This window comes from Strongylocentrotus purpuratus, unplaced genomic scaffold (assembly GCF_000002235.5).
Source record: "Strongylocentrotus purpuratus isolate Spur 01 unplaced genomic scaffold, Spur_5.0 spur5_contig_845, whole genome shotgun sequence".
NCBI lineage: Eukaryota > Metazoa > Echinodermata > Echinoidea > Camarodonta > Strongylocentrotidae > Strongylocentrotus > Strongylocentrotus purpuratus.
In genome coordinates, this window is record NW_022145552.1 from 2,055,783 (window position 1) to 2,067,934 (window position 12,152).

At 38.7% G+C, this 12,152-nt stretch overlaps 1 protein-coding gene across 6 annotated transcripts in view; it reads left to right on the forward strand.

Annotated features, from left to right (window-relative positions):
- Positions 1-12,152, forward strand: part of LOC581062 (trinucleotide repeat-containing gene 6C protein) — a 68,509-nt gene that overhangs the window by 44,192 nt on the left and 12,165 nt on the right. For all 6 annotated transcript variants that reach the window (XM_030991801.1, XM_030991813.1, XM_030991818.1 and 3 more), the window contains 7 exons: positions 2,619-2,690; positions 4,349-4,422; positions 5,058-5,160; positions 8,000-8,027; positions 9,134-9,271; positions 11,130-11,219; positions 11,404-11,982. In XM_030991801.1, the coding sequence (XP_030847661.1) occupies positions 2,619-2,690; positions 4,349-4,422; positions 5,058-5,160; positions 8,000-8,027; positions 9,134-9,271; positions 11,130-11,219; positions 11,404-11,982 (1,084 nt within the window). The remainder of the gene's footprint in view (positions 1-2,618; positions 2,691-4,348; positions 4,423-5,057; positions 5,161-7,999; positions 8,028-9,133; positions 9,272-11,129; positions 11,220-11,403; positions 11,983-12,152) is intronic.

Sequence of the window (12,152 nt, forward strand, 5' to 3'; positions counted from 1 at the left end):
TTACATGCAGTATATCTTTTGCCGGCGTCTGTTTCAGAATCTTTGTATTTTACAAAGATCTTTCTATGTCTGACTGTAGTGTGCGGTTAAAGTTAACAATTAAAATGATTGCACCAAATCATTTTATTAAATTGCAAACAAATATATATTTTTACCTTGTGCTATGTAATTTTTGTACTATTACATTATTTTGTTTGTATTTTGTTCATGCATAATTAGGTGGGCTGTATCTAATACAGACCACCTTATAATTTTGTTAAAATTGCCTTTATTATTATTATTATTATTTATTATTTATTTTTCTTATTTCGACCCACTTTTTTGTGTTCAAGATAATTTGAAAATGGCTCAATCAAATATCTTAAAATTTAACACACATATGTATAGGCATATTCACAAAACACAGCAAATTTTTCGACCTTGACCTTGACTGATGACGTCATCTAGGCGCCATTTTGTGAAAAATTTTGAAAATCAACTTATGATCATATCTTCATAACCAAAAGTAATATCTCATTCATATTTATCATGATCAAGGTCAATATCAGTCCGGTCAAATTCAGGTCAAAAAACGCGCGCGTGCGCGTACGTCCGCGCGTCATTACGCGCGCAAAAATTTTAAATGCTCGAAATCGTCTTAAATTTTTTTTGCATACGTTTCAGGTCATTTTAAGCATTTTATAAAAAAATCGCGCGCACGAGCATGCGCGCGCGTTTTCGCGCGTTACACCATTACACAACATAGAATCGCCATTTTTTTTTCTTTCATGATATTTCTCATATTTTTTCGAGGAATTTGATACCATGTTTATCTCTTTATGTCCATTAACAACAAGATGAGCGTCAATTCAAGAAAAATGCCCGTGCGCGCGAGCTCTTTTAATACATAGCATATATGGGCAAAAACATGCCTATACAAAATCCATTATAGCTCTTTGGAATGAACCGTGACCTTCAATTTTTTTCATATTTAGATAGAGTATGAGTCGAAGATATGATTCCATGTCTCATTTGGCCATTAAGTGTATCGTGACATCATCATAATGGCCTTGGATCTCAAAATAGGAATTTGCATATTATGAAGTCAGCATATTTATGTAAAATTGATTGTATCTCTGGAAATATTTATCGATTTTCTTCCAAATTTCGATATGATGTAGCTTAGACAATTTTCTACAAGCTTAGTCATCACCATTTTTCATTTTGATGACGTCATCATAGTGAAAATTACGATTAAAGGGCACATATCAGAAATGTCTTAAGTAGCGTGTTATGCCTATTGAAGGTGAATTTCGTACATCTTTAATCTACATGACATTGTTTTTTTTAGCAGTATCTCGCTTATTTTTGCTCTATTTTGTCTCAAAGTTCAGCTTGACCAGCCCACCTATACTTGTTCCAAACAAGTATTATATGTCTAGTTGTGTTTGTATTCAGTATGTATGCATGCAGCCATCGCCTTGACATTATGGCTTAACCTGTCTGACTTTCCATGACATTTCTTTCTCCGCTTCATCTCCCTCTCGCACGACGACACAACAAATCGATTCATGCCCTGTCTGCCACACGCACTGGCCCTGTGCAATAATGGGCAACAGCATGTCATAATGTCAGCGCCTTGGGCCCCCTCCCTCCCTCCCTGTACGAGGCAGACGGGTAAAGTGTCGCAGGCTGACGCGCTCGTAATTGCCCAGCTTTCTTCCCTTTCCCTCCTCGCTTTTCCAACAAGAATCCTTGTGTGAAATGGAACATTGATTTTTTTTTCTTCTTCTGTAATGAAGAAAAAAATAGATTTCTATCTACTCACCTAGCTGCATTTGTCTCATACATGCATATCGAGGGATATTGGTTTGATAGAAGCTATTTTTGTTGTACAGTCACACTTGTAATTTATATTTATCTGACAGTTACTTCAATGAATATTTGGAGCATGACGGTAACACATTTACAATTTTTAGTTTTAAAAAAGGTAGGTGTAATTGTGACATAAAACTGAAATTGAATTATAATTCTGTATCCTCACATTATATAAAGATCAAGTAAACATAATTGAAAACAAATGATGTAAAATGGACTTTCATGCTCATAGAAAGTGTTATGCTGTAAGATCACAGAAAAGAAATTATGATGATCTGTAGCACGGAGTTGCCATGTCTTTGTTTTCATCTAATGGCTACATGTACTCAATCTATTTTGGAATGTTTCATTTCCTGTGCCCTTTTTATTTAAACGAAGACAAAGTGCGAGTTTTAATTCCTTCTTTCATTCATACATTTTCATTTTCCATTTTTAAATATCTTTCAGAGGAGTAAATTGACTACCGGTGCACGTTCGAAGAACATTAGGAGCTATTCATAGCCCAATCATGTATGTTAATTTTTTTGCAGGTTTTGCCTCCCACAACAAGGAAGCAAACCAGTATTCCATCCAGTGACATAATTTCTGTAGACTGTAGGAGTGCTCTGTGGCCTTCAGTGAAGCCATCATTTTGTCGAACGTACTTGATCGTACTTGATCTACTTTTCTGCATGATTTAGTTTCGGTATTCTCAAATGGGCACCGTGATTAATTTCCAACTCCATCACGATCTCTTTGTTTTGTCTTTCTGTTTGTTTCAGGAAAGTCCTTCAAAGGTTACAAACAAGCAAGAGTGTATTCAGGATCAAGTAGTTGGCCCGGCTCAAAGTCAGGTTAGTATTTTCTTTAACAACTTGTTATGTGTGTAGCTATACTACAAGAACATGGGCAAATGTTCATCAATTTAATAAAAAATATGACTCATTTGTGCATTTTTTTTAATTTTTTTTTTTTTTTTGGGGGGGGGGGGGGGAGGGTGTTCATACCTTTTTTCCTTCGACTTTCAGACACTATTCAACATTGTCCATACAAAATTAAATATTCTCTGAAAGTCTCGTTCTATGTAGCTTAGAAAATGAGAAATTCATTTCTGTGTATCCTACTTTGTACGTCACTGAAGTTGTGGCTTACTTTGCATCACAACATTTGGTGGTTGTGTATGTCTGATTCCTTAGGGCCTAGCCTCCTCTATTAGATCATTATAGATGGTAATTTTTAAGGGGAGTTTTGGTATTTGTTGGGGCTTATAATTACTGCCATTAATGCTTTATTACTCACTAATTAAAAAAGCAAGATTTTTGTTTGACCCATAAAAATGTAGGCATACCCCTTTTCTGCATGATTTTCTTACCAATTTGCAAATGTAATTTCAGACACTTTGAATTCAGTACAGGCAATATACGCTTATCTTTTGCCCTTCAAAACCACCATTAGGGTAGTCCTCGATCAGAGCTACATTATGCATTGTCTGCTCCCCCGTTCCTAAAGCTGGAGTAATAAATGAGTCATGCCTTGGGGCACGCTCTCTCTCTCTCTCAAGCCCCCTTTACCGTCCTCACTGCCTGGATGATGCCTCAGCTGTAAGAGGTTCAGGCAACGCACCAATCGCTGAAGGCACCTCCAAATTGCTTTGCCCGTGCCCTGGAAATTAACCCGTTTCTGCATTTGTTGTATCGGAACAAAAGTGTTCATGGAGTGGCTTGCGGAATTACTCCTCTGTTTCATAACGTGTGGCATTTATTTCAGAGTTGTCATAATGCTGAATACATTTCTGCGTTTCTGTATTTCTCCAAGGTGTTCATCTCAAATTCATGCCCTTCTATTTTTATCATAGCGCACTTCAAATGTAATTACAAAAGATAAGTGGAAGGAACAGATCCTTCAGTGTACTAATTTCAACTTATGAATATGAAGCACATATCATTTCATCTTTCAATTATGCATTAAATGAACTAAGTTGCAATAAATGATAAAGAGAGACTTTAAAGCATCCTTTGGAAATGTATTTAATTAGATTTGAAGAAAAAGAAATCAATTGTGTTTGTGCTAAGTGCATTTCATTAAGATTTCTAACATATATTGTTACAAGTGGTTTATCGCAGCTAGACAAATCAAATCTAAAGATAAGTTTTTGTAACTTTTTTGAAGATCCGACCACTTCGTAATTTCCTTTAGTGTACTTTCCTTTAGTGTACTTTCCATTTTATTGGTTTATCTATGTTTGCAAGAAATATTTATTGTATTCTTTGCCTTTGTATGTTTTTATGAAAGTGTTGAATGAATTCAATTCAATTCCATTCAACAAAACTTCTGCACGCCATGTACATGATTCTGCTTTATAACTTACATCAGTATTGGCGAAAATCGTCCAATGGCGATGGAAAACGCCATTAATTTCAACAACAACATGGTTGTTCGATTGTACACATCTGTCTGTATCCATTCTTGTTTTATATAAAGCATTTTTCTCTCCATTGCTCTTCTCTCTCAGGTCAAGACACAATCCGTGTTCAACTCTGAGGAAGCTCAGCACAGCGTATCAGGACAAAGCAAGAATCAAGACCAGTAAGAATTCATTCTTCATTACACTTTAATGTTGCTCATGCGCGGGTATATGGACGGCAGCACATGGACGTACGCACGGGAGCGTAATACCCGTTGGCCGTTTTGTAGTGATCGCCAAGTTGCCTACTTAACAAACGACTATATACCCACGCATGAACATCTTTATCATTCATTTCTTCTTGTGCTTGTTCACTCCCTCATTTGTTAATTGATTGTCCTCGTGCTTGTGGTCAGCGAAATCTAGCCACCAGGGATGTTTCAAATGTTTAAATGTCTTTTTTTATTGTGTGGTTTGTTTAACTTTTGGTCTGTGTATTTTCTTAGATTTGTATTCTTTTTGTGCCTTTTTTCATAGCTGAAGCTTAAATTTGATTATAAATCCCACATTTCCACTCACCGGGTCAAGTTTTATAATCAGTTTGATAGTCCATTCATGTCTCCTTTTCTTTCTTGCTCTATTCCTCATTGTGTTGAGGACTCGCATGTTAGGCCAGCAAAAAAAGCACCAAGTCTTCATCATATCATCAATGGAATAATTAAATTGGACCCTCCCAAATTTGAACACAATAATACGAGCATCAATCTGTCAACTCCAAGGAGATGGTGTGTAACCTTTATGTTTTGTTTTGTTGTAGGGTCAAGGTTGACAAACCAAGGTCACCGTCATCCCCAGTGGGAGGGATCGGACAAGCCCCTCAGAACACAGTCTCACACACACAGAGAGATACAATCAATGAGGTAAGATTGGAGTGTGTTCTAAAAGCAATTCAAACACAGCCGCAACTGTCGTGTACATCATCATTTGTCATTGGTGAAAATCTAGCCTTGTCCCACTTGCAGTGTTTTTTTCCTCACTCTTGATTTGGCCATTTAGTACTAGTCTGCAGATACAGACTCTCATTAAGCACAATAAATCTGCTAACTAATTTTATGCATACTTCTTGGCAAGGTTTCCCTTGACAGTTCAAGAGTCTGAGAAGTTACAGTGATGTACAGTTGATCTAATGGTATTGAATTGTAGCAATCCCCATCCTTACCAAACACTTATCAGCATTTGCCACTCTCGACCCAGGTGAGGTAAATGGGTGCCTTTATTATTAAAATTCCAGTTAGAGTGCGATCTAGATGAAAGCCGGGATAATATTATATGGTGACATAGAATTATGTTAATGGATAAATAGTGCGATGATAATGCTTTTGTTACCACTATTTATCAAACTCGGCAATGAGAAATGGAAGGGTCAAGAGTAAATTGGTGGATTACTATTTTTCCTGACTCAAATTCATTGAGAGTAGGAAATGTACAAACTTGAAGAAAGGCAAGTGCAAGTATTGGAAGCTTAATTTAGTTGATCAGATCCGGTGGATTTATTCACGGTAATCTTTTAATATGGAAGTGACATTCTCATTGAACAGAAGTGTGAAAAAAGGCCCATTGAGAGTGTATGCCTTAAATCAATATTGAGGTCTGTTGTGGTTTTAATGTTTACATTTCTTATATGAGTGCAGTTCATATATAGATATTATGTGCAAAGTGTGTATGTGTATGATTGACTTAATTTTAGAATGAAGTCATTATTGACGTAGAAAGAAGTGATTGTTGACTTAATTGTAGAAAGAAGTGATTATTGACTGATTCTGTGGTCTACGTGTTGGGTTTAAAGTGCAGTGACAAATACGTTATATAAAGAAAAGTTTGTATTATTGGGCTTTCATATAATCAGATAGCATATGTAAAGGCACTATCCTAGTGGCTGTTTCTATTGAAATCATATTTATCTGGTGTGCACTGTGTATGGCTGACATAATTGTAGATAAAAAGTGATTGATCAGACTCGTTACTCTGTGGTTTTGATTGTGTAAAGTTTAAATGCGCACATCAAATAGATATTATGACAGTTGGAAGTTGTGGCAAGTGAAGGCTTGATCAGCAGCTGGATGCATAGGGAACTACCCTGGTAATATTTAAATCATATCGAGGGGATTAATGTTCTATGTGTGCCTGATTTAATGGCAGATTAAGTGATTTATGACTGGCAGTCTCTAGCTTTGAGTTGCTAATGTGCGGTTATGTGTGTAGAGAGATTGCAGGCATGCATCGTATCAATATTATGGTGGTGAAGCCATATTGACAAGGGATGTTCAAATGGCTGGTGGGAGGATCGCTTGATGGAGTGAAGCTGTAACTCAATAGGGAGGAGGTTCCTTTGATGCTGAGGGGAGGGGGGGAGGGGGGGGGGGTTCGGTTCTATGGCTTGTTGTGGTGACAACCCCACTGGTATTCTAATCCCCAAGTCACTGGATCTCTGCAAACAGAAATGCAATACAACCTGACCTTATCTCTTACCACACCACGTAATTGATCGGTTGGGGGTTGAATTATTAATGTACAAACATTGCGCAGGGCATCGAACACTGGGTCGGTGTGCATGAATGCTGGTCAGGCCAAACTGAGCTGCCTGAAATGACAAAGAGATGAAGAGAGTATGTCACTATAGATATAGAAATGGGGGGGGGGGGGGATCAGTGTGTTGCAATGTGACATGATGGGACAAGCCTCAAGTGTCTTATTGCAGCAATACCGAACATCAGGAAATAGATAGCGATCAATTGGCAATGCAGTGGCATTTAGACCTGGTTTCCTTGTTATGTCAATTATAAAGTGATAAAAGAGAGCAAGACATTTCTAATGTAAGTATTAGTAATGTACTGTAATTTAAACATACCTATATATTTGAGTATTTTTTGAAAATCAAGAATAGCATTTTTGCAGAATAGGACAGCTTAATTCCATTTAAATACATACACATGTACATCAAAATGTGAGCAGAGATGGTAAGAGCTTGACAAATATCAACTAGCAAGGACCTCTTCTCCCGACCCTCCTCCCCCCCCCCCACATGCCCCTTCCCACACACAAACTACTCTCCTTCCCCACCCCTCCTTCATATCTGTAATTTGTTTAACCTGTTCCACCGCCAACCAAACTGAAAGCCAACCAAACGAAGCCAACCATTGTCTGGTGGAGATGCAGGTAACTCTTGCCTGCAGGTGATTGAGAGAGATGCATGTTAATGGCTGGTTGTCTTTTGTGTGCGGGCATGTAATGGGTTGTTTTATTGCCGTTATCTATGCATTTTTGATGAGCCAGACAGACTGAGAGAGAGTGGTGGGAGTTTTATTGCGGGATGTTAAACGTCTGGTGTAATTTGTCACCGCATGAATCTTTAATACAGAGTTTCATTTTCCTGATGTTATGATTCTGTTTACAGAGCTATATTGTGCAAAGACCTAAATAATACATGTCGTGTTAATGATTTATATCCCAGCACATAATATGGTTAAGAGTATGGCAGCAAATGCTTTCTGGAACCACTGGTTGATCAATATCATTTTATACCTCAATTTTATAAATGTCTTTGATATGTAATTACAAGTATTGTATTAATTTGTAATTTCTCTCTCTCTCTCTCTCCCCCCCCCCCCCCCCCTCACTCTCTCCCTCTCTGTGCTTCCTCTGTCTCTCTCTCTTTCCCTCTTTCTTTCCCTCTCTTTTCCCCTCTCTTAAATTATACAGACTGCCTGTGAACAACAAAAAGCCAAAGGTACAGTATTATTTTTTGTTGTTGTAAGCTTTAAGATTCTTCTTAAATTTTTTAATTCATAAATAGCAGTTTAGTTTGACCTAAATTTTATCATTGATTCACTGATGTAAAAATAAAGCAAAAAACTTATAGCAAATAGCTATGAGAAATAATTTAATAGGAAGTGGAGTGCTACAGCCATAAAGATAATTGATACATGTGTGAAAAGAGTTTGACAGGAATCCATCAACATCTTCAGGAAGTATTTATTTTTTCTAAATTGAATTTTGAAGTACCTCAGAATAACACGCCGCTTATAATCCCACTCTCGATGCGATGTAAGTGAAATGTATAACAGAGAAACTTCCTTGATACCATATGACTCAAGGGTAGATTAATTTGTCATGCACAAGCACTTATACTTGTACATTTCTTTTACATGTAAGTGCATTTATTCAAATTTATAATATAGATACTATATATAGTTGGACTCTGCTGTATCATTAAGTGCAATTATTTTTCAAATTTAAGGGTTGTATTGGATGTTACCCAGAAGAGAGTCCTTGATATCGAACATAGTATTCCTGTGTACAATGCTTTATCGTTATCACAACAATGTATCGTCTATACGGTGGGCTTACGGTTGCACCATGTGAGAAAGAGGGGGAAGATTGTTGGTAATCTTTCTTTCTTGTAAGCCCACTGTATATCTACATCACCATGCAAGCCGATACTTATAAGCTGCATCTAATGTATCGTTTGTTTGGGGCCAGAAGGGCATTGAGTCGTGTGTATAAGTGTATGAGTGAACTCCCTTCTGGCTCCAAACGGACGATATATGTGGTGTTAAGACACGATTGTGTAGTATGCACAATGCAACATCTTTCTCTGTATGTATACATCTGTAACTATGTTGGCATCTCTCTCTCTCTCCCCCTCTTTCTCTCTCTCTTTCTCTCTCTCTCTCCCCCCCCCCCTCTTTCTCTCTCTCTCCCTTTCTCTCTCTCTCCATTTCTCTTTCTCTCTCTCCCTCTCTCTCTCTTTCTCTCTTTTTTTCTCTCTCTATCTCATGAAGTATATTAGATAAAATAGGGGATTATTATTCTACCTTTATTTTCCTATGGCAGATATTGATCAAGCCAAAGGAGGAGAAGGAGGAGAGAGAAAGGAGAACCAAGAGCAGTATCGTCATCAGGAGCGTGGAGGCTCGCAGGCAGAGTCCACCAACCCGCTATCTGATAGCATCTTTAATCACAATTCGCCAGGTGAGTGCCACTACTATACCCCCTTCATGGAGCCCTCTCTAGGTATGTCCTCATCAGCTCGAGATTGCCAAAAAGCCCGCTATTTCTGATTTGGGAAATAATAATAATCCCGAAGTTACAAAATTGCGTCTTCATCTGCCCGAGACTTCGACCTCCAAACTTGAAACTCAAGCTCGAGATACTTTGCTCAGCGTTCGGCTCAGTGCAAGTTTTTGGGCTGGTGAAGGCGCACCAGACAAAAAGCGGGATATTTTGCAAACTAGCCCAACATATCTTGGGATGATTATCTTGACCAAATATCCTGTTAATTGCAACTTCAGGCTGATGAAGACGCAAATTAACTGGATAACTTGCGATCGGGATAGTTAAAAATAGCGGGATATTTGGCAATCCTGAGCTGATAATGACAAGCCTATTGAGAGCCATCCAGATTGTGTGATTACCACTCTTTTTATTCAGTGTGTCCCTTTATATTTATGTCTGTGAGCATGTCTCTCAGGTTACAGTCTGATTGCATTGGTTTGGTTTACAAGGCCAATCTTGAAAGTGTGTCTCAAGTGTTTTGCTATTTGTTTTATTTTTTTTTCTATTCGGAAATGTGGTATGCACAATGCAGCCTCTTTATCTGTATGTATACATCTGTAACTATGTTGGCGTCTATGTCTCACTCTCTCTCTTTCTCTCTACCCCTATGTTACTCTATATCTGACTCTCTATTTTTGTCTCTTTGTGTCTGTCTCTCTCTCTGTCTCTCTCTCTCCCTCCCTCCCTCCCTCCCTTCCTCTCTCTTTTTACTTTCATTTTCCCTCTCTCTGCCCATGTCTTCCTTTATTTCCATCTTTATTTTTTTGTCTAACTCTACTGAAATCCCAAATGACCTCAGTTTTCTAGGGGTAATTTAGAAAAGGGGCTTTACAGTGCAATCTTAAAATAGTGTCCTCACCTCCCCCCCCCCCTTTTTTTTGTTTTGTTATTGTTGTCTTCTTGGCCAAATTCTTCTTGCAACTCCCCTCTCATCCTCTCATGATTGCTTGTTAAATCTAACATAGATTTAAAAATTCACAAGATATAGAAGAAATCCCTGACCTATGCCAAATGTATTGAGCAAGGTCTATAGAGGGAATGCACATGGTTATATTTGTTGTGACACCAATCCTTTTTAAATGGCTCTTCATTCATTCAGTGTCCTAAGAGGTTAATGACCTTTGTTTGTTAATCACTCTAGCAAGAGAATGCATTGAGCCAAGACTAGAATGAATGCCAAGAAACCTAACAGTGTGTATCATCTGTTGTGTGTAAAAGGATTAATTTTTAAATGGTTAAATCCAGATACCCTACTCATCTGACAATTGTATCCAGATTAGTTTGGTAAAGTGGAAAGGAAGATGGTTTAGGGGTAAGAGGTGTGTAGAAAATCTCTAGCCTCTTTGATGGGGAAGTGTAAATATGTTGATTGCAAATACTTGTCCAGGCAAGAGTTGTAGTTTTTTACTTTTTATTCAGAGGCATAAAAGTGAATGTGATAAGAAAAGTTTAGTTTTTTTAAAAGTATCTTTCAGTATGTACATTGAAAAGTTATGCCAAAGTCATGCAGTAATTGAGTACATGAAGGGTAACAAAGGAGTGAGAAAGTGTTCCATGTTTCTTTCCCATGGGTCTAAAAATCAGGTTTAACAAAGGAAAAATTAAGACCTATTACTAGCTTCCTTTGTTTTACCCCATTTTGGACAAATGCTTAAACACAGCATTGGGTTTAAATCATATCAGAATATGGGCCATGGAGTAAAAGCAATAACATTTTATGTGAAGTGTATACTGTGCATATGTTTGTAAAAAGTTTTCCCTCTTTCCATTGCAGCAATAAATATGAGTCAGTGGAGTGAAAACCAGAAGGGAGCGTGGCCCAATGGACCCGTCACCTCTAGCGGCTGGACTCCAATGGATCCAAGTAAGTCATGTTAAGAACTGACTTTAAAATGATTGAGAAGTACATGATAAGTTTGATTTGATTTAATTTAAGTTACAGATTCATATATGATTTCAGGGACAGTGTTTAGATGATGTGTCGTATTGAGCATAATCAGTAGAGTGCAAAAAAGTAATTTTCACTTCTTTTATCTATTTATTTGCAGGCCATGGCCAGCCGTCTGCCATGAGCCAAGACAATGGAAAAGGTAACAGCTCACCAGGAACGGGTGTAATAGGCTCCATTTGGGGGTCAGGTAGCGCCAGTGGATCCACCCCTACATCCAGCGGCTGGGGCAGTATCCCAGCCAGCACATCGTCGTCCTCGCCGTTCCAAAACAGTCTCTTTCAGAACCCCACCAGCAACGGGCACAGTGGTGGTTCATCAGTGTGGGGCACCCCCACCACCCCGCAGCCAGGCGGTAAGGGGGCCCTGCCATTCGGGGGCACCAATCCTGTGTCAGCACCGTCTACTACCTCAGCAAGCAATCCATCTACATCCCAGAGCTCGGGCTGGGACACCAGTGCCAATCAGAACGGGATCGAGCCCCAGCCGGCTTCGACTCCCACGAGTGCAGAGAGCAACCCGGCTGTGCCCACTTCGCAGAGCAGCGGTGGCGCCCCCAGTAATGGAAATGGAAACGGCGGCGGTGGTGGTCCCAGTGAAGGCGGTCCAGCTGGCAATGGAAAAGAGCCCCAGCAACAAATTCCGACTTCATCCGCAGTCAATACCAGTAATGCCCAAGGTATGTCCACTAGGCAAGGTGAAGTGAAGTGTTGGAATAAGGAATCTGGGCTTAAAAAGGGAAGTGGTAAAATAAAGGCATGGGCCATATAAACAAAGTTAGGTCCATTCCTAGACTCATAATTTTGAGCTCATTGCTAGCAACAACAGAAAAAGTTCGAGATCATTTTT